This window comes from Bos mutus, chromosome 4, assembly GCF_027580195.1.
Source record: "Bos mutus isolate GX-2022 chromosome 4, NWIPB_WYAK_1.1, whole genome shotgun sequence".
NCBI classification, from domain to species: Eukaryota; Metazoa; Chordata; class Mammalia; order Artiodactyla; family Bovidae; genus Bos; species Bos mutus.
Genome location: NC_091620.1, coordinates 72250175 through 72277475, shown reverse-complemented (window position 1 = coordinate 72277475; position 27301 = coordinate 72250175). Strand labels below are relative to the sequence as shown.

At 45.3% G+C, this 27301-nt stretch overlaps 1 protein-coding gene across 5 annotated transcripts in view; it reads right to left on the bottom strand.

Moving 5' to 3' along the window:
- The window catches only part of ATXN7L1 (ataxin 7 like 1), a 254909-nt gene that overhangs the window by 124274 nt on the left and 103334 nt on the right, over positions 1 to 27301 (bottom strand). The window contains exon 4 of one of the 5 annotated variants that reach the window (XM_005901440.2): positions 9107 to 10524. The exons of the other annotated variants lie outside the window; for them this stretch is intronic. Within the exon in view, the coding sequence (XP_005901502.1) occupies positions 10442 to 10524 (83 nt within the window). The 3' untranslated portion in view covers positions 9107 to 10441. Of the gene's footprint in view, positions 1 to 9106; positions 10525 to 27301 lie in introns of those variants that run through there. 5 annotated transcript variants of the gene reach the window in all.

Genomic DNA, 27301 nt, shown 5'->3' with positions numbered 1-27301 from the left:
CTATTCCCCAACTGCTGGATTTTATGCTTCTCTTCTCTGAATACTGCTATGAAGAATATAAGCTATCAGTTAGTCCAGTGAATTTTGGCCAGTCACTGGAATATGGAATTATGAGGGAGGGGAAGGTGGGACTTATTTTATTTGATCGAGGTATAACATGCATACAAGAGATGCTACAAATCACAGATGTGTCACCTGTGATTCGTACTTTGGATGTACAAAACACCCTCATGTAATAGCACTCAGATCAAGAAACAGAAGCTACCAGCACCCCAGAAAAACTTGGGTAAAGGAAGCTTTTTAAATCTGACACATTTAAAACAACTATGCTGCTGCTGACAAGCGCTCAGTCCAACTCTTTGGGACCCCATGGACTATAGCTCACCAGGTTCCTCTGTCCATGGGATTTTCCAGGCAAGAATACTGGAGTGGGTTGCCATTTCCTCCTTTAGGGGATCTTCCTGGCCCGGGGATGGAACCCACATCTCTTGCATCTCCTGCACTGGCAGGTGGATTCTTTACCACTAGCACCAGCTGGGAAGCTTCCAAGAGCAACTACATTCTAACAACAACAACAGCAACAAATTCTCACTTTCAGCCCCAATCCTTGAGATTCTGATTCCTAAATGTGGAGCGAAGCCCAAGAATTCGCACGTTTAAGATCTCCCCAGGGGTTTCCCACGTATCACCAGGCCTGGATACTACCAATCTACTTAAGGTTTTCAAATCACCCCTGAGATGTCACCCAGGGGCTGGCGGTGGAGACAGGGAGCTGTCAAACCTGCCTTCCTCTTTAGTCAGAGCCACGGGCATCTCCTTCTTAAACAGGATCTCTCTCTGTGGATACAGACAATCCCTTAATCCTCAATTTTGAAAGCCACCTGTATTAGTCAGCATTTGATCCAAGAAGCAAACCTACAAGAATGGATCTGAACATACAGGTATATGTACCTGTATATCTATGGGTCTATTCCAAGTATTTGACCTTTTGCAACAGCAATTGCTATTTAAAAGGCCTCTAAAAGGCTGTTGCTTTTGCATCTGATGATGGAGTGTGAAGTCCACAGGGCAGGCATTGGGAAGAAAAGAGGACAGAAAGTGACAGAGATCAAGAACAATTTGGAACTCATAAGCTTTAACTGGAACCCCACGAGGATGAACTGAAACTTCTGTCCATTCTTTATACCTTTGATTTCCATGTTATGCATGTTCCCACAGAAGCCAGAGGCCTTCAAGAAACTAAACACACAGACTTGGCCCTGGAGTCGGACAGGCTGAATGAGGATCCGGGGAAGGTGGAGCAACTGCAGGTCTGGCCTCTGCCCACCAGCGAGGTGAGCGGCCAACTGGCAACAGCGCATGTGGTACAAAATGGCTGCTGCTGTGCCTTCCTCCTCCAGGTCTCCATGGCCCAGTCAGTGAGCAGCCCACAGCATAGGGACTTCTGGGAAATGTAGTTTAATCCAGCCAGGTCTGTATAGTCAAAGCTATGGTTTTTCCTGTAGTCATGTATAGATATGAGAGTTGGACCGTAAAAAAGGCTGAGGGCCTAAGAATTGATGCTTTTGAACTGTGGTGTTAGAAAAGACTCTTGAGAGTCCCTTGGACTGCAAGGAGACCAAACTAGTCCATCCTAAAGGAAATCAACCCTGAACATTCATTGGAAGGACTGATGCTAAAGCTGAAGCTGTGATACTTTGGCCATCTGTTGTGAAGAGCTGACTCACTAGAAAAGACCCTGATGCTGGGAAAGACTGAAAGCAGGAGGAGAGGGGACGACAGAGGACGAGATGGTTGGATGGCACCACCGACTCAGTGCACATGGTTTGAGCAAGCTCTGGGAGATGGGAAGGACAGGGAAGCCTGGCGTGCTACAGTCCACAGGGTTGCAAAGGGTCGGATATGACTGAGCGACTCAACAACAACAACCAGCCAGGTCAACACCTGAAAAGCCACTACCACCCATCTGATCACTGGTTCTCAAGCTTGGCTGCACACTGAAACCAAGGTGGAGTTTTAAAAAACTGATGCCAGTTTTCAAACCTGCCAACAGGATATGTGAAAGCTGCCCAGGTTGCCCTAACATGCAGTCAAGGCTGACAGACTGATGTGAACCTCAGTGCTATCCCCAAGCCAGGATAACAGAAGGCAAATTTTACTCTTGTTTTGCCCTAAGAGAAGCATTAAAAGACCTGGTTATTTTTCTGAAGATCCTAAAATGTTTTTCTCCTTATCCTGCCTTCTGGCATCTGTCTGCCCTCCCTTCTTGAACCTAGCCACAATCGTCCTTAACACATTGGCTGCGTGTGTCTTGGACAAAGCCCTTCTTAGTTATCTTCCCAGTCTAAGTGGATCAGGAGCATGGTGGGCAGATCCTGAGATCATCCCAAAGTAATCATAGTGAACTGCAGTCTCAGAGGTTTTCACTGGTAAGCTTCTAAATAAAGTATCTCCTCCTCCTAGGCATAGACTAATTAAATGATTATAACACTGCAAAGTGGTCAGTGAACGCTTAACCACTGTAACATGAGCCAGTGTTGGCAAGAGCCAGTGCGGTGAGCACGTGAGTCACTGAGTTGCCACTGCGAGACCAGGGACTGAACCTGGGCCACGGCAATGAAAGCCTGGAGTCCTAACACTAGGCCACCAGGGAATTCCTGCTGGGTCCTTCTTAAGGATGGCTGGAAAAGGAGCCCAAGAGGGGTCACTGCAGGAAAGGAAGTAGGAAAAGGGTGGGGGCTGAGAAGAGCGTGGGTTCACGTTCCTCCCATACCACTAACTAGTGGAGGAGCCCTGGGCAAGTCACTGGCTTAGAAGTCAATGCTTCTAAGCCCCAGGACCAGCCCTGCCTCTCTCATGCAGTCACAGAGAGAGTCTCAGAAGATATGTAAGAGAAGCTAGAGGGAAGAAAGCCCCACAACACGGACATTTGTCTGTGCAAGGCAGTAGTGTTAACTCTGCTACAATACTGTGTCATGGAACAGTTCTCTAGATTATGGATTACTTAGATCCTTGTTTTCCTTCTTCTATCTACGATGCGGTTATTTCTAACAAGATCCACTGAACTGTGAGAATGACACCATTGGTTAGATGAGGTCTTTGGGATTTCCTTTGGGTTTCTATTATTTATGCTCTCCCCCTCCTTCCAATAGCAGACAGTGAAGACTGCTGGGCCACCACAGTCTATACTCGGTAAGTTTGCACAGAGAGAACCTTTCTAAGACATAACAGTGAAATAACCTTTTCCAGCATCTTTGTGAAGTGAAACTGAAACTGGAGAAGGATCAAGCAGTGCTACATATTTTTACTGAACCATGTTTATTATTTAAGGTAGATATTTCTGTGCCGGAATTAGGCTTTAAGCTCCTTGAGGGCAAGGGCTGACTCCAGATCCCACGTCATGTGGATCTGCACCAGAGCCAAGGGCAGTGCAGCAGAAAAGACACTGGGGGCGGGGAGCCCGAGCTCCAGGTTCTGGGCGTAGTCCTGCCGCTCAAAAGTCATCAGTTACCCTCTTAGCCTCAGTTCTTCCTCTATAAAGTGGAAGTTACCTATTTCATGGGATTTTAGACAACGTGAATTTAGACAGTGTGTGGGAAAATACTTCTGTGACCCCAAAGTGCTGAGCCAGTGGGAGAAATGTGCTAAGAGCTGTCACTTCTCAGAAACGAGATACTGGCCGATTTTCTTGTTGAAGACAGGGAGGCTCAGAGTGGAGGGGGTCAACCTCAGGCCTCAGATGAGGAGATGCTCGGGGTGGAGGGGACCAGGAGAGCGATGTCCCCAGAAGTCTGCAGTGACCAGAGCAACAGCAGTGGCTTTCTCATCGCCCACCTGTGCTCCCCCTGCTGCTGCAAGCTGTTTGTTGGCCTGGTTCCTTGTTTATTCATTTGTTCATCAAGTGTGCTTTGTTTTTTAATTTTTAAAATATTTATTTAAATATTTTAAAATATTTATTTACTTTCATCTGTGTTGGGTATTCGTTGCTTCGTGGACTTTCTCTAGTTGGGGTGAGCAGGGGCTACTCTTGCAGGGCACTGGCTTCTCATTGCAGCGGCTTTTCTTGCTGCGGAGCATAGGCTCTGGCGCGCCAGGCTTCAGCAGTTGTGGCTCTCGGGCCGTAGAGCACAGGCTCGATAGTTGTAGCGCACGGACTAGGGTCCGCCTCACACCTCACGGCATGTGGAATCTTCTGGAGTCAAATATCGAACCCATGTCTCCTGCACTGGCAGGTGGATTCTTTACCACTGAGCCACCAGGGAAGCCCAGCTCATCAGGTTTTTATTGAGCATCTACTCTGTGCCATGCCCTGTGCTGGAGGCTGAGAATTGAATGGTTAGCAAACCAGGATGAAGCCCCTGCCCTCAAGGAGCTGACCTACCCTACTGACTCCCAACAGGCTGGACTCAGGCTTCCGCACTGACAGAGTTGGACAACTAGCTTCACGAAGCTGCCCCAGAGACAGGTGTAAATGTTGTGTTTTAGTGAGATTCTAGACTGAAGCTAAAAAATATCAACATGTTGAGGCCAGATCTGCTGAGAAGAGAAAGAAGAAAAGGTAAACTCCCAACTCCCTTTCAGGTCTTCCCTTACTGGGCTCCTACCTCAGGTTTCCAGAGTCCTGTTCTTTATGACTTCACCCTCTATTGAAGTGAACTCTCATCTAACTCATTCAAACTAAGATGGCAAATGCCTTGGTGAAAGCCTTGAGGTAAAGGAATGACATCCCAACTGGAGGAACAGGTCTTTCAGAGGTCACCCTAAAATCACATTAGGGTGGCCACTTCAGACTGGCATCTGCAGGGACCACAGAGAGGGAGAAAGTGGGAGACTAACAGCCGGGATGAGTAAAGTAAGCAAACCCCCATGATCTTTATTTATTGGCTACTGTGGTGAGGCTTGTGGGATCTTAGTTCCCCAACCAAGGATTGAACCCAGACCCTGAGCAGTGAAAGTCTAGAGTCCTTACCACTCTGGACCACCAGGGAATTTCCCCCTGCGGTCTTTAAAGGTGACCCCAGGTCAGCGAGGTGTGAGGGCGGGAGCAACGTGGCTGTCGTCAGAGTTCTAGGCTTTGTTTTAGGTGAGGAAGGCTTGTGGGTGTGTAACCCATGACAGCTTAGACGGTAAAGCATCCGCCTGCAATGTGGGAGACCTGGGTTCGATTCCTTGGTTGGGAAGATCCCCTGGAGGAGGGGATGGCAGCCAACTCTGGCATACTTGCCTGGAGACTCCCCATGGACAGAGGAGCCTGGTGGGCTACAGTCCATGGGGTCGCAAAGAGTGGGACACAACTGAGCAACTAAGCACAGCACAACCCATGATGAAAAGCAAAGAACTAGATCCTTGACTATAGAAAAAAAGGAGGGAAAAAAGAAAGACCAGGAGGTCTTCAGCAGCCAGAACCCATGAAATCTCCACCAATCGATCTTCTTTTCCTTTTCGATTTTGACAGAACTGCCAGGCAACTCCACTGGTGCCCTTCCAGCTGGAATTGCGGTATTCCTCTTTGTGAGAAAGTAAGACATATTTTAGTACAAGCCAAAGTCAAATTCCTTAAAGACTATAGGTAATGTGAACCCCAAGCAGACTCATTAAATGAAAACTTTGTTCTGTAAAATAACGTACAAACACTCAAACCTGCACAAAACAAATGGGCAAACATCCTCTGGACACCAGGTGCAGGAAGAGAACCTCGCCAGCCCCCAGGGCCCCTCCACACGTCTATCCTATCCCTATCCCAATCACAGCTCCTCCCCGCTTCCAAAGCAGCCACGCTCTTGACTTACGTGTTTGTTTCCATGCGTTTATTTATGGTTTTATCACCCTAGTGTGTATCCTTAGACACTGTCACTTAGTTTTACCCATTTTTTAGACATCTTTTATGCTACTTTTAAGTGACCACTTCCTTCCATCTATTTCCCTTATCATTTATCTGTTGAAAACTCAGGCCATCTAATCTGCAGTTTCCTACTGTCTGGGTTTTGCCCTTGGTGCTTGCCAACACATCCAAGGGCATGATTTCTTAATACAAATAACTTCCCATTAAAAAAAACAACTGGTACACAAGCCATGTTTTTAAGGAGGGCACAAACCACCATAATCGCTTTCTCAGGAGTATGTGGGCAAAGGGAGCTCTCACAATAGAGGTAATGAGGCAAGGAGAAAAAAAATGTGATCTGGGGGGAGCTCTCTGTGGAACTAGTGATTTATGAAGTTTTTTTTGCAATTGGAAGTGACCAGGGAATGTTTCTCTTTAATGTTTTCCACTATAGTTTGCTTTAGTAGGAAACATATTTGCAGTGGGGTCTGGCATCACGTTATGCTCCAGGGTCCAGGGTTGTATCCCATTAGGTTTTATCAGAGACGACTGCATAATAGGAATCTGGATGTAGTAAAAACCTAAGGAATCTAAACCACTAACCAGACTCACCAAATGTAATAAATATAAATGATAGATGAAAGGAAGATAGATCTGGCCATTTACTTACGGTTTGGAGCAATAAAAGCAAGCTTTAAATTTTTTTCTTTTCTCTCATCTTAGCAGGCAGTCCCATGAACATACTTATTAGCATTTTCAAAAGGCTTTATCAAATATTGACTTAATAAAGAAGTGTATCCACTTAATGGTGACCTCCAGACACCCCCATTAAGTTCAGGACCCTAAATTATATGCTCCAGGGCTATGGCACCCACACAATTGAGAAAAGAAATGAATGGGGTCATACATGGAGATGGGAGGATTTTTAACGCTTAAAATTAAATATGTATGTGGACTGTTTTGATTTGCACAGGAAAAAAAAGCTCCCAAACTGATGGATATAATAAAAAATTAAAAAGTCAAGGCACTCTTAAAATACACATACTATAGATAAAATAGATAACCAACAAGGACCCACGGTACAGCACAGGGAATTAAACTCAATGTCTTATAATAATCTATAACAGAATAGAATGTAAAAATAAAAAGAATATATATGTGTGTGTATAACTGAATCACTTTACTGTATACCTGAAACTAACACAGCATTGTAAATTGACTATACTTCAACAATTTTTTTTAAAAGACAAGAGATAACAATAACAACAAAAAAAGTCAAAGTACTCTTCAAACCCAGTTGGCCTTTGAAACTTCACTACAGCGTTGCTTGTAAAACCATAAAAGGGGCCTAAATAACAGCGGGTTGGGGGGGGGGGTTGACAAAAGAAATTAGGCAGAGGACTTAACTGATCCCATTCTGGTTCTATATTCTCCGTGCTTCCTCTGGTTCTTTTAGGGACTGTATTTGTGACAGAAATCAGGAATGTGTATCCTTCTTCCTGCCAACAGTGCAGAGAAGGAGCCAGAGGGTGGCGGGGGGTGGGAGGAGATAATCAGGAGCAGGACTTAGTGTAGATTTGACAGCCAGGTTGATTTCTGTCCCGGGCTCAGGAGTTTTTAAAATCTGCTTGCAAGATTGATTTCTACTCTTAGCATGTAGAGGGTAAAGTGATTTCCAACCCTGGTTTTTACAACGCTCTAGGGTATTTCCAATGATTACAATGTGTGTCTTTAAAATTCCCCAAACTAAATTAATCTGAATTCATTGAAAAGGCAAATATGATTCAAAAACTTTTTTTGCTTAGTTATTGTCTCGTTTACCTTTCTAAAGTGTTTGATACTCCCTGGAATTCCTTCCTGCTTGGGCTCTGTGACAGTGTTACTCAGATGTTTCAGGTCTAACTGCTTGCCTTCCTGGCTGGCCTCTGCTTCTCTTCCAGGCCTCATCTTGGATCACTAGGAATTCCACAGAGTTCTTTTCTTGGCCCTGCCCCATTCCCACCCCAGCCCCCACCCCAAAAGCCCTTTATGAACTCCTCAAGATTTCCAATTCCAGCCTCTGAGAGCTATTTGCTGTATGAAATACCCACCATGGGAAATTCCTCAAGGGTAGCCAGGCTGGGGCTCAGCAGCAATGCTCAAAGATAGAGGAGATCTTGGAAAAGGGGTTAAATCTATCATGACTTCTGGGTTTCTATTAACTCACTTCTAAGTTTGGGTTGGGCTCAACCTAAGCATGTTACATGCATTATGGCATTTAATCTTCACACCACCTCTCCGAGGAAGCATGATTATAGGCATCTTCTACACTTGAGATCTAAGCTAGGCGACAGCGGGCTCTAGATGAAGCAGCTGGGCTGTGAGCCATCACACTCTTCTGTCTGAAGCACTGGCGATCTTATCCTTTATTTCTGGACAAACAGACTGGCTGGATCAGGGCCTGGCCGGAAGGTGAGCCCAAGCCCTACCACGATGCAGAAGCAGCCAATCAAAAGGACAGGAACTCAGCCAGTTAGTGTGTGTGTGTGTGTGTGTGTGTGTGTGTTTTACAGTGACTTACTCTGCATGGATGGTTGTGGTAAAAGTGAGGTGTCATCACAGGGACAGAAAAACGCACAGAGTAATGAGCAATTGCCATCAGAGCTCACACCACTGGTCCCTGCCTACACATACGGCCCTATTCTGACTGGAAGGCAGGGAGTAAAAAGTGAAACAACCCTTGAAACTGAAACCAGATTATCCATGGCAATTAATTAAATATCAATGTTTTCTAGGCCTTATTAAAGTAAGTGTTTAGTGTATTTTCTTATCCTCTGACGTTCACTTCTTCACTTGTCAGCACCTGCTGGCAGCAGCTGGAGTAATCCGGCCAGCTCTGCTGTATATGCGAATCAATTTGATTTCCCCCCAAAAGATTAAAAATCAGTAGAGTGATTTGCAAATAAGGCATGTCACTGAAAGCACCAACAATAAGACAGGGTTGAGGAGGACACACCCTCAGGTCATCACTGACTTCCTTCTACTCAAAGTAAATGATTTCTTCCCTACCTCATTCTTCTTGCCTGCTCTACTTACTGTATGTGATATTCTGGGCGATCAAAAGACTCCTCCTACTTTTTGAAAAATTCGCTCCTCTTTTGGCTTCCAGCATGCTGTCCTTACGCCAGGTTCCCTTCTTGGCTCTTGTGCTGGTTCTATAACTGATAATCTGTTCACCCATCCATCCATCCATCCATCTTACAGATGTTTAATGACCCAATATACCACGCATGAGCAAAATGACAGGACATCTTTATGCCTGGTTTTACAGCTGAAAATGTTTTTATATTATTTTATTAATTTCTTGCTACAACCATGTGAGGTGGCTGTTAGTACCACCACTTTAGAGGAAGAAACAGGCTCTGAAAGGATCTGGGATTTATTCACGCCAGCATAGCCAGCAGGTGGCAGAGTATGGACATGAATTCAGGTTTTTCTTGCCAGTAATTCACAATGGTACTCTCTTACATACTGACTGGTCAAGTAGAATTTTTAAACTAGTCTCATTATTCCTAATGAAATGTCATGATACCTATTCAATGCCTAGTTATTAAAACTGTGATAGACCCTGGGGATTCAAAGTCTGGGTTCCTACTCTCACAGAGCTTGTGGCCCTGTTGTTATTATTGAGTTGCTATGTCGTGTCCGACTCTTTTGCAACTCCATGGACTGCAGCCTTCCAGGCTCCCCTGTCCATGGGATTTCCAGGGCAAGAATACTGGAGTGGGTTGCCATTTCCTTCTCCATGGGGTCTTCTTGATCCAGGGATCATACCCGCGTCTCCTGCATTGGCAGGTGGATTCTTTACCACTGAGCTACCGGAGAAGCTCATTGTGGCCTAGTAGGGGAGACATGAATTATAAGTTCATACCACAAACATTTTTTTTTAAGGTATGAGGGAGAGTGGACTAAGTTACGACAATCAGGAAGTCTTCTAAGAGGAGGTAATCATTAAAATGCATTCTGAAAGATGAGTCAGTTTCAGGAAGAGGGGATGAAAGAAAATCATACACAGAGAAGGAAAAGCATGTGCAAGGGCCCCCTGGCAGGAATACCCAGTGTGCTGAGATTTTGAAGGCCAGTTTGACTGGCACAGAGAGACTGAAAGGGAGCCGGGCACAGGATGTAGTTCAGACCACACAAGACTTTGTAGCCATGATAATGATTTTTACTTTTAGCTTCAGAGCAATGGGAAGACACAAGGCAGGAGAATGACATGATTAACTTTTCTGGTTCTCACTTCTGTGTGCAGAATGAATTGCAGAGGAACAAGAGTGGAAGCAGGGAAAAACAGCTGGCGGGCTTTTGCAGTTGTCCAGGCGAGAGGTGATGATAGCTTGGACCAGGGTGGTGGTGGTGGTGGACATGGAGAGAGGAATCCCACGGGTGCCCCCTGTTCTGCTCCAGCCCATTTTCTCCCTAAACCCTGTCACCAGAATGTGCTCACGAATTTGCAGTACATGGAAGCTTGTCCACACTTTGGGGCTCGGCGGGAGTCTCCTCTTCCAGGAAGCCTTCTCCAGACAATGCCAGTTCTCTGAGTTCTTTCAGAAGTTGAGTCTATCTTCTGTATCATTCATTTCACATCTGCTTCTTCTCTATGGCTTGGATGTCCTCTGGTCCATTCCTGAAGATGCCTTCATTTCTCTTGTCTTGCTTTCTCCCTTTAGAAAGTAAATGCTTTGTTGGCATTTGCTGAATGGTATCAACAGGGCTCCTTTGGAAATTACATTTGTAAATGATTATTCATGCCAATTGCCTTTTTTCCCCCTAAATTAAACACTGGTTACTTTAAATCTGTCTTCGTGATCTCGTTCTATCAAAATGTATGTCCCATTTTTCTATTCTTTCCTTTCAACTCTTTTCCATATATCTCCTACTAGAAAGCAGCTTCAGGGGAATGAAGTAGGGGTGGGGGGCAGGAGTGTAATTAAACAGGGGCTATCTGACCAGAATTCCTATACCTTTTAATGGGGTATTTGATTAATTCTTTCCACAGGCACCATTATTCATGCCTTGATGGAATCTCATTTTATAGCCCTTAATACATGGACCCAATTTATCCACATCACATTGTATTCTAATACTTGTCATCCAAGTTATTAGCTATCTCCTTCTCAGTGTAAAATCATCAGCAAGTTTGATTAGCTTATTCCCTGGGGATGATGGGGGAGATAAGAAGAGACATAGTACAATATGACCACCAACAGTTTGGCATCCTCAAGAGCAGACAGCTAAACAGAATCCACTTACGGAGCTGGGGTGGCTACGTAAGCATCTGTCCTCGCCCCCGTGGGAGGTCATCTGTGTGGTACCCAGGAGCCATAGCCACAGAGGGCTGGCCGCTGTCATGCCTGGTGGTACTGAGCCATTATCCTGAGTGGGATCACTTCAATAAAAAGGAACAAGGTTTTTCCCCCTCCTGCTACATAACACCCCCTGCCCCCCAAATATCATTCCTGAGAGGCACAGCTCGGAAGCTCCTCTTTATTCCAGAACACCACTGCAGCCTGCGACCCCTGTTCTTCCCCTTCTGGGGACCTGGCGGGCAGACCATCTGCCCGCCAGGAGACAAGGAGACACATCGTGCTGTGTAGCGCTCTCTCATCAGTGCAGAGTTGGTTCTAAGCAGCTAGCCTCCCCTTCCTCTTCTTTGGAACCAAGCCTGAGCCTTGGGACTCAGAGGTGGCTTCATTCCTTTCTAAGCGAGAGAGAAGGGGCCTGCATGGCGCCTACAGGACAGTGGGATCAAAGCCCACAGAGAGTTTCGAATGCCTCTTCCCATCCCCCTCAACCTGTCCTCAACTCAGTCAGGCAAAACCGCCAGAGCCAGCTCTAGGGTCCTTTGAAAAGCTCCCACCGCCTTTCAGCAAAGGCCCTTCAGCAATCACCCTGGTGTTCTCCTGACCCAGCAAGAGGAGGATGAATGGCGCTTTCTCTTTGTGGTGGCACTCCTTCAGGAGGTGGCACCTCACCACCCTCCCTTCACATGTGGGCTGGGCATCGTGACTCGTTCTTAAAGGACAGAATCAGGCAGGGGTGACTGACAGTGAGTCACTTCTGAGATGAGCTCATCAATGGCATTTTGACTCCCCTTCCTGGTTCTCAGGTTGTTGGTTCTGAGGGCAGTGAGCCTCTGCAGTGTCAGCAGCCCGAGGGGGAGGCCTAAGGTACTGAGACTGAGGGACCAAGGCCTCTGGCCAAGAGCCAGGCGACTGAACCACCTGGGAAGTGGGTCTGCTCACACCACCAAGCCTTCAGACGACAGCAATTCTGAACAACAGCTTGGTGGCGACCTCATGAGAGACTCTGAGCCAGAACCACCCAATTAAGCCACTTCCACATCTTGACCATAAATATTGTTTGTTTTGAGATGCTAAATGTTGGGGTCATTTGTTATGTAGCAATAGACCACTAAACGCTCTCACTATGTCAAGCTCAAGGGAGGCCTTGGTCCCCTCCCTTCCCTCAATTGCCCTCTCAGGTTCCATCTCAATGTTCTCTGAATTCAGGGAGCCTGGTATCCCTCTGGTGCCTCTACTGGCCCATCCCTGGCCTTTACTGTGTGTCCTCACGGTCTCGAAAACTCTTTCCCCACAAAAGCGGATACAAGGGAGGAGCCCCCCCAAGGCTGGGTTTGGAATTCTAGCTCCTGGCCTGCCATCCAAAGTGACATCTGGAACTAGAAGAATGACTCTCTGCAGAGAGCAGCCTTCCTCAGGCCATGAAACTCCCTCTTGTTTCTGAACCCAGTGGGGCTTAATGACTTCACTCAGGCTGACAGGCAGCAGGAAAAGACTTTGCAAAATAACGTGCTCCCTTATGTATCATAGGCACCTCTCCTGTACCCTTTCTGCTCAACTGCAGCTTCTGCAAAAGGTCACATCTCATTTCAACTTTACAGTTAAGCGCATCTGACACTAAGTGTGGATTCCAGAACTGGACGGAGATGCAACGTGGCTTAAATGTTGCAAGGTGCGCCTCTCTACCCCTACCCTGGCTGGCTGTGTCCTGTTACAGCCATGAAGGAGGAGGCAATTCAATTCTTGCTTCTCTCATAATTGTACAAGGGACAGAATGTAGTTTTTCATTAAGAAAAAGATTCAGGTAGCTCTTCTATCTGATCAAATCCTATCAATTTTATATCTCAGTTCTACAGGGCAAGGTCAAACAGTTATAAATATCAATCTTTTGGAAGACTTGGAAAAGTGGGGCATGCATGCTAAGTCGCTTCAGTCATGTTCGACTCCTTGTGACCCCATAGACTGTAGCCCACCAGGCTCCTCTGTCCATGGGATTCTCCAGGCAAGAATACTGGCATGGGTTGCCGTGCCCTCCTCCATGGGATCTTCCCAACCCAGAGATCAAACCCATGTCTCTTATGTCTCTTCTTTGGTAGGCGGGTTCTTTACTACTAGCACCACCAGAAAAGTAGAATGGCCCTCAAAGCAGTGGTTCTCAAAGTATAGCCCCTTGGGCAACAGCATTAGCATCACCTGCAGGCTTGGTGGAAATACAAGATCTCGGGCCCCACCTCAGATCCACTGAGTCAAAAAGCTCTGGGGGTGAGCCCAGGCACCTGTATTTTAACACCCCCCTCTCACCTCCCCACCCCGAGTGAACAATTCTGATGGCTAAAGGCTGGATATCAATGATTTAAAGGATTAAATATCTCAATCATTCATTCATTCATAAGACACTGATTGAGTGCCTACTATTTGCCAGATACTCTGAGGCAACAAAGAGGAGTTAGAAGGGACTCCTTCCTCAAGGAGTTTGCAGCCCTCCCTTCCCTGGCTTTGTGACGTAGCTTGAGAAGAAAGCAGAACTCAAAGACACTGATTCAAGGAATGGAAACCACTCTTTACATGTATAGAGCCTTTTCAATGGACAGGAGGCACACCAAAATTTTTTTTTCCCCCAGGAATGATCATCTCAAAATAGGAACTTTTCTAAAGTAAGTAAATGTGTGGGTTTAATATATCATGTACAGCTGGCTCAGCCTTTTTTAGCTTAAAAAAAAAAATTCTGTGATTTCACCATGAATGAAATGCAGAATTACCTTAAAGATTCACTTAGTTTTGTGCCTGTCTTTTAATGAGAAAGCTATTCTGTTCTATCATCTTCCATGAAATCACACTTCCTTCCCTTTTTCTGTAAGTGTAAGTAAGATGCCTTACTCAGCCTTAGAGCTAAGATGTGTCTATTGTGCTTCCAACATTTAATTCGTTTGTTCCTCCCCAACTTTATCGAGTAGATGCAGCAAACACAGAGTCTGTAAATGAAGAACAGAAGCTGGAAGAGGCAGGGAACAGGAACCCAGATCCATCTTTTAACCCCAATGTGCTGTAGTCTAAGCCCCACGGAGTTCTATAAGACAGCTAGTATGAACCACTGGCTAAAACTCAATTGGCTGGTCCAGGGCAGGCCTTGTGCTTGTACCAAGGGGCTGACTGTGTTGCTGGTCTGCCAAACAGCTTTGATTTCTTCTGTGGATGAAAGTTTAAATGTTACAGTTCATGCTAGTTTGTCCTTCAGAACAATAAACTCCTTTTCGTCACCAGCATCAGTGGCCTGTGTGAGAATCTGTTCCACACTGAGCAGATCCAGCTTTGAGAAGATGCTCCACATCTGCTCCTGTCTCAGGCTGCTTCAGTGATGCTCAAGGATTCAGTGAAACGCTATTGGGGCAGATATCCTCCCTGTGGTTAGGGATGAACTTGAGCTAATCCAGCCAAGCCTGGGCTCAGATACTCTGGCTCCTGCAGGGATGAAGGGTGTGGCCACAGAAGAAATCAAAGCTGTCTGGCAGGACCAGCAACACAGTCAGCCCCTTGATATAAGCACAGGGCCTTCCCTGGCCAGCCAAATTCACTCACCACACTGGCCCAGCCTTCATCTACTGGGTGTCACAGCTCACCCATGAGGCACCCAGAGGCATCAGGAGACCTTTTCTGCCTACTGTATTCTTGGGAATAACCTGGTGACTTTAGTTTCATGCAACTGAGAAAATCTAAAGTCCATGTGGGCTGTGTAGAAAACTATGTGGGTATCTTTCAAGTCACATACAGAGCATGCATCTCAAGGTGAACCCAAATGCAACCTCCATTCCCATTGGCTTTCTTTAATCAAGGCTTTTTAGAACGTCAAGCCCAACCCTTAGTTCTAATTCAGGGGTGCCTGTTGCTTCTGCTGAGGCACTGATTTGATTAGTGGCATTCAGTGGAACTACAGACATGAGATGTTGAGCTTACAAATGTGTGATTTATTTCAGGATTCTGAAATGAGGAACGCATCTATCGATGGCACACTGGAGGCTGAGGGATTCTAAGAAAGCATTTCATGCATATAAACGGCACATGGAGGGGAAGAACAATGTGCTTGTGGTCACAACCCAGAAACTGGGGACCACCCCACTGTGTTCTCCACCCTCACGGAGTGCTGGCTCTGCAGGAAACCACTGGGATTAGATGATCCTGCGTTTGGACACCCATATGCCACCTCATTTATCTACCTGTGACAGGGACAGTGCTGGAAGAGAATCAAAAGATGACAAATTGCTTTTGGTTTTAAAGGAGCTGTTCAGGCTGGGTGTACGCCCAGGGGGAACCAAGTTTCATGCCAGCAGCCATCACTTCAACCCGTTATGAGGCCACATCTTGGCAAACACCAACCGGCAGATGACTGCTGTCTCCTTTCACCAGTGGATTTAAAGACACTTGCTCTGAACACCTGAAATCTAGTCATTCTGAAGATGTGTGCGGCACAGAGCAGACCTGCCCACGCGCTGCTGGGAGGCAGGATGGCAGACATTAGACAAGAGTTCCAGATGAGAGGGGTTTTTTTTCCCCATGCTGAGGCAGACAGATAACAGGGGAATGATTTTGCAGGATTCCAGAGCAGAGATACAGTATCAGCAAATGACTGGGAAAGACTGACACTGATAAGGAGATAAAAATTTCTGGGATAGTGGCCACTGGAATTTGTTTTTGTGGATACAGACCCCTCCTACCCCAACCCCTACCAAGCTTCCATCTTCCCTGGGAGCAGGGAAGAGGTGCATTGGGGTTTCAAGACCTGAGTAAAACGAGTCCTCCACTACCTGCTCAGCATATAGCCAGTGGTCCAGCCAAGGTGGGACATCGTTCTGGCTGTGACCCTAGCAGATGCTTCCGCTCTGAGAATGACCACATAATTCATGGTTGACATACTCAGTTCTCTGGAGGTGAATATTCTTCAACCCATCTAGTTTGTGTTTCTTCTCTGCCATTCGCAAGGCTGGAGAAGTGCCTTGCTATGCTTATGTATACAGACCTTAGGTGTCCTCCTGATAATCTCTGAGACAGGTACTAATATTACTTGCACTCTGTAGATGGGGAAACTAAGACACGGTGAGACTGAGGCGTCAGCTGAACGTCACCTAGCTGGTCAGTGGTAGAGCCACAGTCATGCCCATACAGCCTGGCTGCAGGGTCTGGCTGTTTCTAACCCCTCCCTGCATCTGCAACACAACCAGCCTTCAAACATAGCAGCTGAACCCCACATGGGGACTGGTTAGATAAGGCCTCTGGAGTTCAGTGTGTGCCAAAGCAGGAGCACAGAGCCTGCAAGGTGAAAAGACAGAGGCTCATCTCCAACCCCCTGACTGCTTTCAAAATCCAGGCCAGACGTCCAAACATCTATATTGCGTTTGTTTGTTTGAACATTCCACCACATTGCCCCAGATGCTTCACGCTTCTCTCTGTTCTCCTTCTTTAGGCAAGCATCTGCCTCATTCCCGCACACCTCCTGCCTCTGGCAATCCTCCTGCTACCAGTGACTGATACCCTCTGCCTCACCCCATTATACATTTCAGCTAAAAACTCCTATTTTCCACATGGCAGCAAGGTGTATTTATAGCATGAGTCACATGCCAAGATGTTCTCAAGATTATCATCTTGAATAATAATCCTGGTGCATAGCCCATTTCACAGATGGGCAAGAAGAGGTGGGAGGGTACAGCAAGGTTGCCAAGGAGTCCTAAACTGCCAGGTCTCTTAAGCCACTTACGTATCATCCTCTCTCCAGACTGCTTCCTCTCATCTCTCTGTTTAACAAACTTATCGAAGGCCAGGAGATGAGAGAGGCCCTCAAGATCAAGTTGTACTGTATCTGTGTCTGCACTCTGGTTCCCAGAATACTAACAAGCAATTCTGAGGTCCAGTGGCAGGAACATCAATGCTCAGATTTTTGCCAAAACCCATTCTCATTAGTAGGTTTACATGCATGAAACAAGTATGTGGAGTTTTTGGTCTGTACAATTCTCTTATCACCCATTATAACTAATCAGAATGCTGAGTGGATTTATTCGCATGCAGATCACAACTAACTAACTGCCTTCAATGTCTGCTGAAATGACCGTGACTTTATTCTGAAGGAATCTTCAGGCCAAGAAATGAAAAGGCATATCATAACCTATAGGCAGGCTGAATAACATTTCTTCGGAGTCAACACTGTTAAGATTGTTTTTCAAATAATTATTAGAGAAAGCTCAGATCTCAAGTGAAAGAGATATAAGAGAGTCAGAAGATGTGTTCACTGCCTGGAGCTGGGAATTAGAAATATAAAGACTGTCAGGTTCATAAAAGGTGAATTTGTCTCCAATTGTGGACATACTATTTGGTGGCCTCTGTGTATTTTCTCACTGGGGTCTCTGTTCATGGCAAATGCACTGAGGTGAGATATGTGATGTTAGGAAAGTTGATAAACTTCTTTGAGCTTCCAAACCTGGGAAGCCAGCCCCTACCAGTCCACCTTACTGAGCTGTTACTCAAATCAAAATGAGCACGCTAGGAGAGGGTGCTTCGTAAATGGCAAGATGCTGTAGCTGTTTCTAAAGATACATGATCACCCTCAAAAGGCGGTAGTGAGAACAGAAGCCTCTCATCTCTGTTTTCAAAGGAATCACCTTCTAGAGATACTGCTGAGAAGTGGCATTTGGGAATGTGACTGCGGAAGACAGTCTCCATCACAGGATTCAGAAGCAGGCAAGAGCGCACCATTTCACTCGTTCACCATCTCTGCTCACGTTCGCCCTTGAGTCCTTATCTCACCATCCAGTGCGATACTTGGAGTACTTGTAAGGACCCAGTGGAGACTCACACACATGAGACACACCAAAGGATGCCAATCTAAAGATTTCAGTTCCTCCAATGCAGAAAGTTTGTCCACAGGAAAGAAATTGGGGGGATTTCTGGGAGCCCAAGTCTAGGGTAACCAGTTGACTTGGACTTGAACTTCTGGGTCAAGCTGGTCAGTGGACCTGAGCATCATATTTGAATATACATTTTGCTTCCTCCCAGCTGGCAGGGAACACAGCATCCGAACTAAGGGAGGTCTGGAGGAAGGCATATGTGTCTCTGTGTTCCTAAAGAGTTTATCCCTAGAGATTTATAACCTGGGCATTCCCCGTCTCCTTTTGCTCCTATTAGTTTCAATTTCCCTAGCTAACACCATCTTCTCACCATCAGGAATCCAACAGAATCACACCCCTTCTATTTTCCCTGCGCCAGATTATCACCTCTAAGATATCTCCCTGATCCCTGTTGGTGGCTTCCTGCCACTAGCTAAATCTTCTACCTAACAGCTCGAGGCATTCAGTGCAAAACTGCAGCCTTCAGCAGGACTGGGGCCCGTAGCTGCTGGGCGTGCCCTGTGTGACATTCACCAGGAACAACATGTGTGCCGCAGAACTGCGGTCCGAATCGAGCACTGACTAGTGCACACAGCAGAGAAATGGCATTTAGGGCCACTGAGGAGATGTGACCGGTGGGGATTTCCCCTTTAAAAACTTACAGCAGAAGCCTGCCTGAGACCATTCAATATTCATAAGTGGAAAGCAGAGATGGCGTTTCTGTTCCGCCAAGAGCAATAGCTATTTATCACAGCAAATGACTGAAATAGTTGTACGTACAATGCTTTACTCAGTGCTGTAAATTACGGCATACAGAAGATTAAACTTAAGCCTAATGCTACCCTTGAGCTTCAACAGCTGAGTCCTATAAATGGATACCAGTTAAAAAGAGAGAATCTTTTTCCTGGTTACTGTTTAAAAGTGTATCTCTATTAAAAGCTTGTCTTAGACATAAATTACCAGGAAGCCTGCCCCTGGCCCCAGGCAGGCTCTTCCTCAGGGCACCGACTCACAGAGTCACACCTAAATGACACAGTGACAAGCCTGAGAGCATGTGCTGTGCTGACCTCCAGAGGGATGGAGTTAAGGCGGACTTTACACGGGCCTGAAAGAACTCTGGGCCAGGGCAGTAGGCAGGGCTCTGCAGGGCCTTAAGATGATCATTATGATTAAAATGATCCTGAATCCTACCACTTCATAGAAAATGCTTCTGAAATCTGCTGTTCTGTCAAGTATCAAGGAACACAGACCTGGAGCCAAAGCCCCCTTTTACTAACTACATTTCATTCTCCAAGTACTCGCTCCTCAAAGTGTGGTCCGTGTACCAAAAGCATCAGCATCACCTGGGAGCATGTTAGAAACACAAATTCGAATCTGCGTGGTAGCAAGAAACCCCCAGTGGGCTCACATGCACATTAAATTTTGGGCATCAAGGGATAAGTAAGCAGGTGTTAACAAGGAGGAACCCCTAGATTTTCACACTGGAAATCATTACATGTGACAAATGGGATTTATGGGAACAGGTACTAACACTGGGCTGTAGGATTCTGAGCTCTCTTTGGTCTAATCCTACTTCAGAACATTTTCAGGAACTTGAGAGATTTTTATGAGCTGGGAATGAACGTATCACTCTGAACTAGACAGATGACCCAAAACACCCCAGGGTATAAAACAGAGTGAATTAGCAAAAATTCATGCTTTATTAATCAGTCAGGATGCCTCTAATCCTCTTGTGAGTCAGGAGGCTGAGAACACATGGCAGTGTTTTGAGCCAGGATTTCAATTCTTTGTTGTAATTACCAGTTGACTGGTACGTAAAAATTTGTGTTGTGTGAGAAGACACAGATTCTGAACAACTGTATGAGAAAAAAGTTATCATTTGGTGTGCATGTTAAATACTTAATGGTAGTCACTAAATAGATTTAAATAGACTAAGAGATAAAATAAAATCTATTGTGACCAAGCTAGCAGAGGGGAAAATGTTGAGTGTTAAGAAAACTTCTCTAATCTAATGGAAGGCAAGAAAGGAGAACAAAAGCTAATAAAATGCAAGGTACACAGAACACAAACTGAAAGACAGAGATAAGTCCAAATATATAAAGTACTCACAATAAATGTAAATGGATAAAACTCATCTATTAAAAGACACTATCAGATTGGATTTTTTAAAAAGCCACCTATATACTGCTTACAAGACAGACACCTAAAACAAAATGAAAAGTTGAAAATAAAAGACTGGAAAGAGATAAGGCAAATACGTATTGACCAAAAGAAAATTAGGTAACAATGTTAATCAGATAAAAATAGGACCTAAGGCAAAAGCATTAATAGGGATGAATACTACATCACTAAAAAGACTTGAGTCATAAACTTATACATATCCTTGGACAGCAAGGAGATCAAACCAGTCAATCCTAAAATAAATTAACCCTGAATATTCACTGGAAGGACAGATACTGAAATTGAAGCTCCAATACTTTGGCCACCTGATGCAAAGAGCTGACTCACTGGAAAAGACCCTGATGCTGGGAAAGATTGAGGGCAGGAGAAAGAGGGTGACAGAGAATGAGATGGTTGGATGGCATCACTGACTCGATGGACATGAGTCTGAGCAAGCTCCAGGAGATAGTGAAAAAGAGGAAAGCCCAGCGTGCTGACGTCCATGGGGTTGCAAAGAGTCAGACATGACTTAGAGACTAACAACAACATCCAACAGCACAGCCTCACAATTGTATAGCAAAAGTGTTAGCATTTCAGGAGAGACTGACATACAAGCATCATAAGAGACTTAAAACTCCCTTCCCAGAAGTTACAGACCACGCAGACAAGAATGCAGAGGATATACAAGATCTGAATAACAAAATAAACAATGAATATATGGAACCCTGCACATAAAAGTGAGATTATACAAATTTTCCAATCACGTATGACATTAAAAAAAAAGCTAGTGTAATCACAAAGGAGGTATCCTAAGTTATAAAGCTTACTTTTTAAAATAAGTTTAACATATGTTAAACTTACCCTTATGCCTTACCCTGCCTTACTCTTATAAGGATAACATAACTTTCCTTGGTTATCACAAATTAAACTAGAAATCAAAAATAAAAATAGTAAGGCCCCCTGACCAAACTTTACATTTGGAAACTAAAACCTCACTCCTCAATTACTACTTGGCATAGGTGTGATTTTTTTCTACATGTGGCCTAGTTGATCTGGGACCAGGTTAATTTATATGAGATTTGTCAGGGGTATCACCAGAAACAGGAAACTCCCCAAGCCATTAGAGCTTCATTATTTTGTACTTTGAACTAAATTCTAAACCAAAGGGAAGGTAAAGTACCTGACTCCAGGAAGAAAAGAAGGGATGTGCCTGGGTTAATTATGACCTAGTCATACGGCCCCAGAAGCTGCTGTTGGCTCGTTCCCCAGACTGTGCCCTGTTCCACCACACTATGCCCACTAGCCCAGTTAGCTGCTACTGGCTGGATGCAAAGACTGTCCTAGAAGGGCTCCAGTCACCTTGGAAAAGGTGCTGTTCCATCGATGTGGCATCTTACAATTAAGAGGGTCCTGGAACTGAATAAATTCCTAGTTAACAGTGGGTATGGGACCTTCTGTCTGCCAGGAACTTCTGCGAAATGATGGGGAAATGCTGCATAGGAGACACACACAAAACAGACAAGTCTGTGTGCCCCTGGGATAGAAAGTGGTCTGAAACCAACCCCAAAACAACCATTTCCTCTGGTCTGTGTGGCCAGTTCAACCCAATGCCAGCACTGACTGAATGATGAAAGAAATATTAGAAAGAAAAACACCAAACAACCTAAAAAGAACAGAATGTGGGATGGGGTGATACTGGTCAAGTCACACTGACCACAGGTCTGCAAGGTCTGTGGGCTGATGGGGGTCGGGGAGTTGGAACAATAAGAAAGTAAGAGAGGACCACAGCTCTGCCTGTGTTAGGGGCACCTGTGGTGATCAAAATAGCTCAGTGGTTTCCTGGCTCACAAATATGACCAGTCAGAGTGGGGGCAGCTCTCAGGGGAACTCCCCCTCCTGTCCTGGGCCTCCTCACTGGTCTCCCAGCCCCTCTCAAACATCATCCACACCACCTCACTTTACAGAGGACCTGAGGCAAAGGCTCTCTGTCAGGGCGGAGGCTACCCACACCTAGGGTGAGTGTCACAGTGGTAAGAGTATGACAGGGGAAGCTGAAAAAGTGGCACAAGAATTTTCCAAGCTGCTATCCAGGTCCTGCCTCTTTTAATGCACCAATAACTTGATTCACAAGCACCGAGAGAGAGTGCCACCATCAGACAACGCCTCAGAGCTGACAGGCGGGTCCTTGACTTAGCCGGTCAGTCAGGGCTAGTGTCAAAGCACTCTCACTACTTGGGGAGGCGCAGCAGGGCTCTCGGGGGAGGCAGGCACATTTGAGAGGACGGCATATGGGGTGGGGACAGCCACCTAGCGAGACAAGCAGAAAATCACAGCCACCACACGAGGGAAGCCACATTCACCTTAGAAAGAGGCCTCAGGACTTTGAAGAAATAATTCCTGTGAGAGAAAAGCAAAGCATCTATGACGCTAATAAACAAACAAATAACAGGGTTAGTTAGGAAGCAAACCTTAGACAGAAATCGGTAGTTCCAGTTTTCTAAAATAAAGACTAGAGTTACTTTCTCTGGGGGGAAAAAAAACCAAACACGATTATTCATTCCACGTGAAGTAAGATTCATCACAGTGAACTGTTTACTTAATCTTTCATCATTTACTCCCTTCAATTTACATTTTCTCCCGGACGCATTTATTTCCCATGTGCCTTCCATGCAGCATTCCCCAAAGTGCACTTGTTTTCCAGAGGTGCCCGGCCCCGTGAAAGAGCAGTCCTGGGCAGACTCTCCACTACAGTATTTCCTTGATTCCAGGGTGCCATCGATTGTAAGAGGCCACATCAACTTAACAGCACCTTTTCCAGAAGAGAAGAAAACCTGCCATAGTAAATATACACAAGCCACGGGAAGAAGCACTTTGACTTCAGAGACAATAGAGCTTGGAACCTTCTGTAGACACACCCCCAACCCGGCCCCAGCGTCCCCAAGGCAAGCCCATACACTCCTATATGTGACACTTTGGGTGGGACCTCACAGTGACCCCAGGCAAAGCACTCAGAGTCAACTCCTTGAGCGAATACTCCTGATGCTCTTCCAAAAGGAAAACTGAGGGTGGAGTGGCAGTTGGACGGGAACTGGGTTCTAGCATCAGGGAGAGAGGTGAAAATGAAGGATAGTCAAAACCACCTTTGAAAACCCTTCCACTCATAAAGTACAGTAGACACAGTTTCGGGATGGGAGACTTTCCACAGCCAATTTCTCCTGCAGGATCGGAAAAGATGTTTGTTTTTCTGCTTGGGGCACGGATGAAGGAGTGGGCTTGTATCTGGAACCACATTACTAACAAAAACGTTCATTATTGTTATTATTATTGTCATTCAGTACATGTTGGTGAATTCAGATAAATTAAGAGCGATGGGACTCCAAAGCAAAAGGGATGCATTTTTGTTTTTACTGCGAGACCTCTGAGTGCTCTGACGGGCTAACAGGCGCTGAGAACCTCCAGAGAGGAATCTGGCACATAGTCTTTCCCAGGCGTGTGTGTGCACCCAAGCCCCAGCTCTCAGTGAACGGATGGACTACTCCAGGGAGGAAACACTGATGCTCTGCTCACTGCCCCAGATGGGGGCAATTCCAAAATGACCTTTGGAATCAGCGCTGCCAACATTCTTTACTTGGATTTAAATAAAGCGATGGCTGTTCTCCTAATTTTCCTCGGTTGATACAGCTCTGAGGAATGGAATGGAGCAGCCCATATAACAGCGAGGACAAGCCAGAGATGAGTCAGAAGCCCGGGGTCATGTTACAGTGAAAGCCTTCCAGACCTCAGCTGTGGTCAGGGATCAAAGTAGCAGCCTCTCCAGTGCAAAGTGAGGCAGGACAGTTCCCCTGCATCAGCTGCATCTGAACAGTGACAGTACTTCTCTTTCAAGGAGCAACATCTTCTAAACGAATGTGTTCGCTTACCTGTGGAATTTGGCTCATTCCCAACCTGGAAGTAAGTTTTCCTTCCAGTCTTGCTTTTTCCCTCCTTCCTTCCAAAATGCATTTTTAAAATAGTGTTTTGAGCACCAGCTGTAGATCCAGCATTCATCGTGTTAACTTTGGGAACACAATGGTGAGCACTAGGAAAGGACTCCTCAAAACTCCTAGCTTGTGCCTCTGTCTGTGCGTGCAATGGGGGTGGATGAGTAAACAGGCATTTGCAGTAGCTGTCATATATGCTAATACTGGTGAAGTGGGGAGTGCCAAGAGCACTTGAGTTGGGATTAGAGGAGTCCTTCCTTCTTGCTGTCTGTGCACCAAGTCAGGAAAGGTCTCCAGGCTGGGACGCAAGGATGCAGAAGACACAGTCTCAGCCCTCGAGAGCTGAGTACCTAGAGCTCACAGGTGACTGTGGCACAGTGACAGGTGGGATGCAAAGGGCACAGGGATCAGCTGACAATTTAGTTGGGTAGTAGCTGAGCTCAGCAGAAATGTGGAAAAACACTTGGGGTGTCACTAGCTTAAAAAGAGGTTTATCAGTGATATAAAAATAAAATCACCTATACTTGGAAAAAAGAAATCCCAAGATATTGAAATGGCTATTGTCGAAGTCAACAGCATCCTTTGGTGGAAATCTAGTGACCTTTTCTCTTCTCGCTCAACCACTTGGCATTTGATTGGCTCTACAAACACTTTCTGCTCTTGGCTCCCATGTTGTCATCCTCTGTTGCTTTTCCTATAGGTCACTGGCCATTCCCCTTCTAACTAACTCTAAATGTGGACCTTCCCTTTTACAATGTAATCCATCAGCAGATGCTGTCAGTTACATTTCCAAAATAGATTTCACGTTTACCCTTCACTATCCACCTGCACAGCTATGCCTCAGTCCCTTCAAGGTCTCCCAGACTCCAAGCAGCCAGAGTGACCTTCTGAAAACAGAAGTCAGACTATGTCTTTCCCTCCTGCAGGGTCCTCCCATGTCTTCTCACCACACCCAGAATGAAGCCCAAACTCTGGGCTCTGCCCTACAGGGCTCTGCAGTACTGCTCCCACCACCTCTCTGAAGCCCTCAAAACACCTCACCTGATGTGCTCTTCCTATGGCTTGATCTCATCTTCATCTACGTTATTTAAACTTTCAGAATGCAGGCTTCAAGAAAGTCACACCCTAGTCTTGTTCACCACTATTTGTCTGCAGCACTAGAACAATGCCTGGCATATAGTAGGTGCTCAATAAATATTTTTCAAATAAATGAATGAATCAAAGCTATGTGACTCTGAAGAAGGTAACCCAAGAGATTCAGCTTTCAAGAAACAGGCTTGAATGAGATATAAGAAGAGGGGTTTTTTCTTTCAAGTAAAAATGAATTCAGTAATGCTAAAATTATGAACATCCTCTTAATCTATCTCTAAATTTGAGCTGAATCATTACATCTGCTATTTGTCTACTTGTAAAATTTACCTGATTCACAGAAACGTGCAAGAAAAGGGAATTCCACTGAATTTAGAGGAAATTATCTACTGTTTTGGTGGTAGGGGTGGGGCTCTTACGGATCTGCTCATTTGTTGGGGATGAACAAGAAACTGCAGGCAGAACTGATGGTGGTACCCGTTCCACCTCTCCCACAAGTTTGCCTCTTTTTACTTTTTGATATTTAAAGGTCTATCCAAATGCCATGACTCTCAACACATGACTGTAATCAGTTTATTCTTCCATTCTGATTTCCCTCAAAATCGTGCCCAAGTTTTTCACCTATGCCAACAAGCAGACAATCAGAAGCGTAAGTTAGAAAAATGAGGGTTAGGGAACTCAGGTGCCCCCAAGCGCCCGCATTTAGGCTCCAGCATCCTACAGGGGACCAAAACAACCTTTCTGTATGGAAGTTCAGTTACGCTATTGCAGGGAGTTTGAGAATCAAAACATTAAATCAGTAAAGTCATCAAGAGTCAGACACAGGCTGGAATCCTAGTTCTGCCACTTACATCAGCGAGATCTTGAGGAAATTTATGAAATCCTCTGAGTCGCCCTGTCCTTGGGTGTGAGACAGGAATAATGGAACTAGAGCACCTTAGCACCTTAGAGTGGCAGTAGGATTAAATTAAAAAAAATATCTTAGCATATATAAGTGCTCAATAATTGTTATTGGTACTTTCTGTCTTCCATTAACAGATAAGAAAAGCTAGGGTTTGGGACCAGGTCAACCTGCTATATTCTAGATACATTTTTAATTCTAATTTGAGCAGCAGCAAGTTCAAAAATATAAACATTTGAAGGGATGCAAAATGTGGTGCTACTTTGTTGTAGGTTTTTTCAGTTGTAATTCTTGATATAAGGTATCACCATTTGTTAGTCCATGATTAGTTTTGCTTTGGGAACTGTAGCAATTTCCTTAGTATCTGTCCTATGGTTACACTTTACCAGGGAGTATGGAAAGATGACATAAGAAGAAACAACCACAGACATTGTTTCTGACTGTAAGGAACCCCAATGATACATCAAGCCAGGAGTTAATTTTAGATCAGGGATACATTCATCAAATTAAGGTTAAAAAAAGAATCTCACTAACAAAATCAAGTTTGCACAGATTCACCTGATCTTGTCAAGTCTTATTAGTTAATACTGCCGGACTTGACAAAGAATATGTTCAATCTGACCAATTTCCTTTAATTATTTTGTCTCTGGTGTAAATAATCTAGTTCATAAAAAACAACTCACAATAACAACAGAAATTTAATCTCAACAAACAAATCCCATTTAATTGACCAAAAACTTCAGTCCTGCTCTGTGGCAATCTACACCTTCGGAAAGGAAGTTCTGGCAGGATAATTAGCCAGTGATGATACCCTGGAAGCCCAGGGGCACTGACATTAGGAGGGACTCCCTTTCTCTAGGGCTCAAAAGCACAAATGGTTTGTTTCCTCCTCAACTAGAGGTCACCCGGAGATAGACAAAATGAAGAGAACAATTGCAGGAAACCCTGAAACCTCATTAATGAGGCTTCCATGTGTGGCACTGCCGGGCTCTGCTGCTCTCGGTCCCCACCCAGCAGCAGCATCTGCTTGTGCACGCAAGGGATGGAGGTGCCAGCTTCCAGGAGCCAGTTGCTGCCACTCATTTATTTTGTGGCTCAGCCCCTCTGCTTTAGCTCACAGTTCATTAAATTCTACTGCA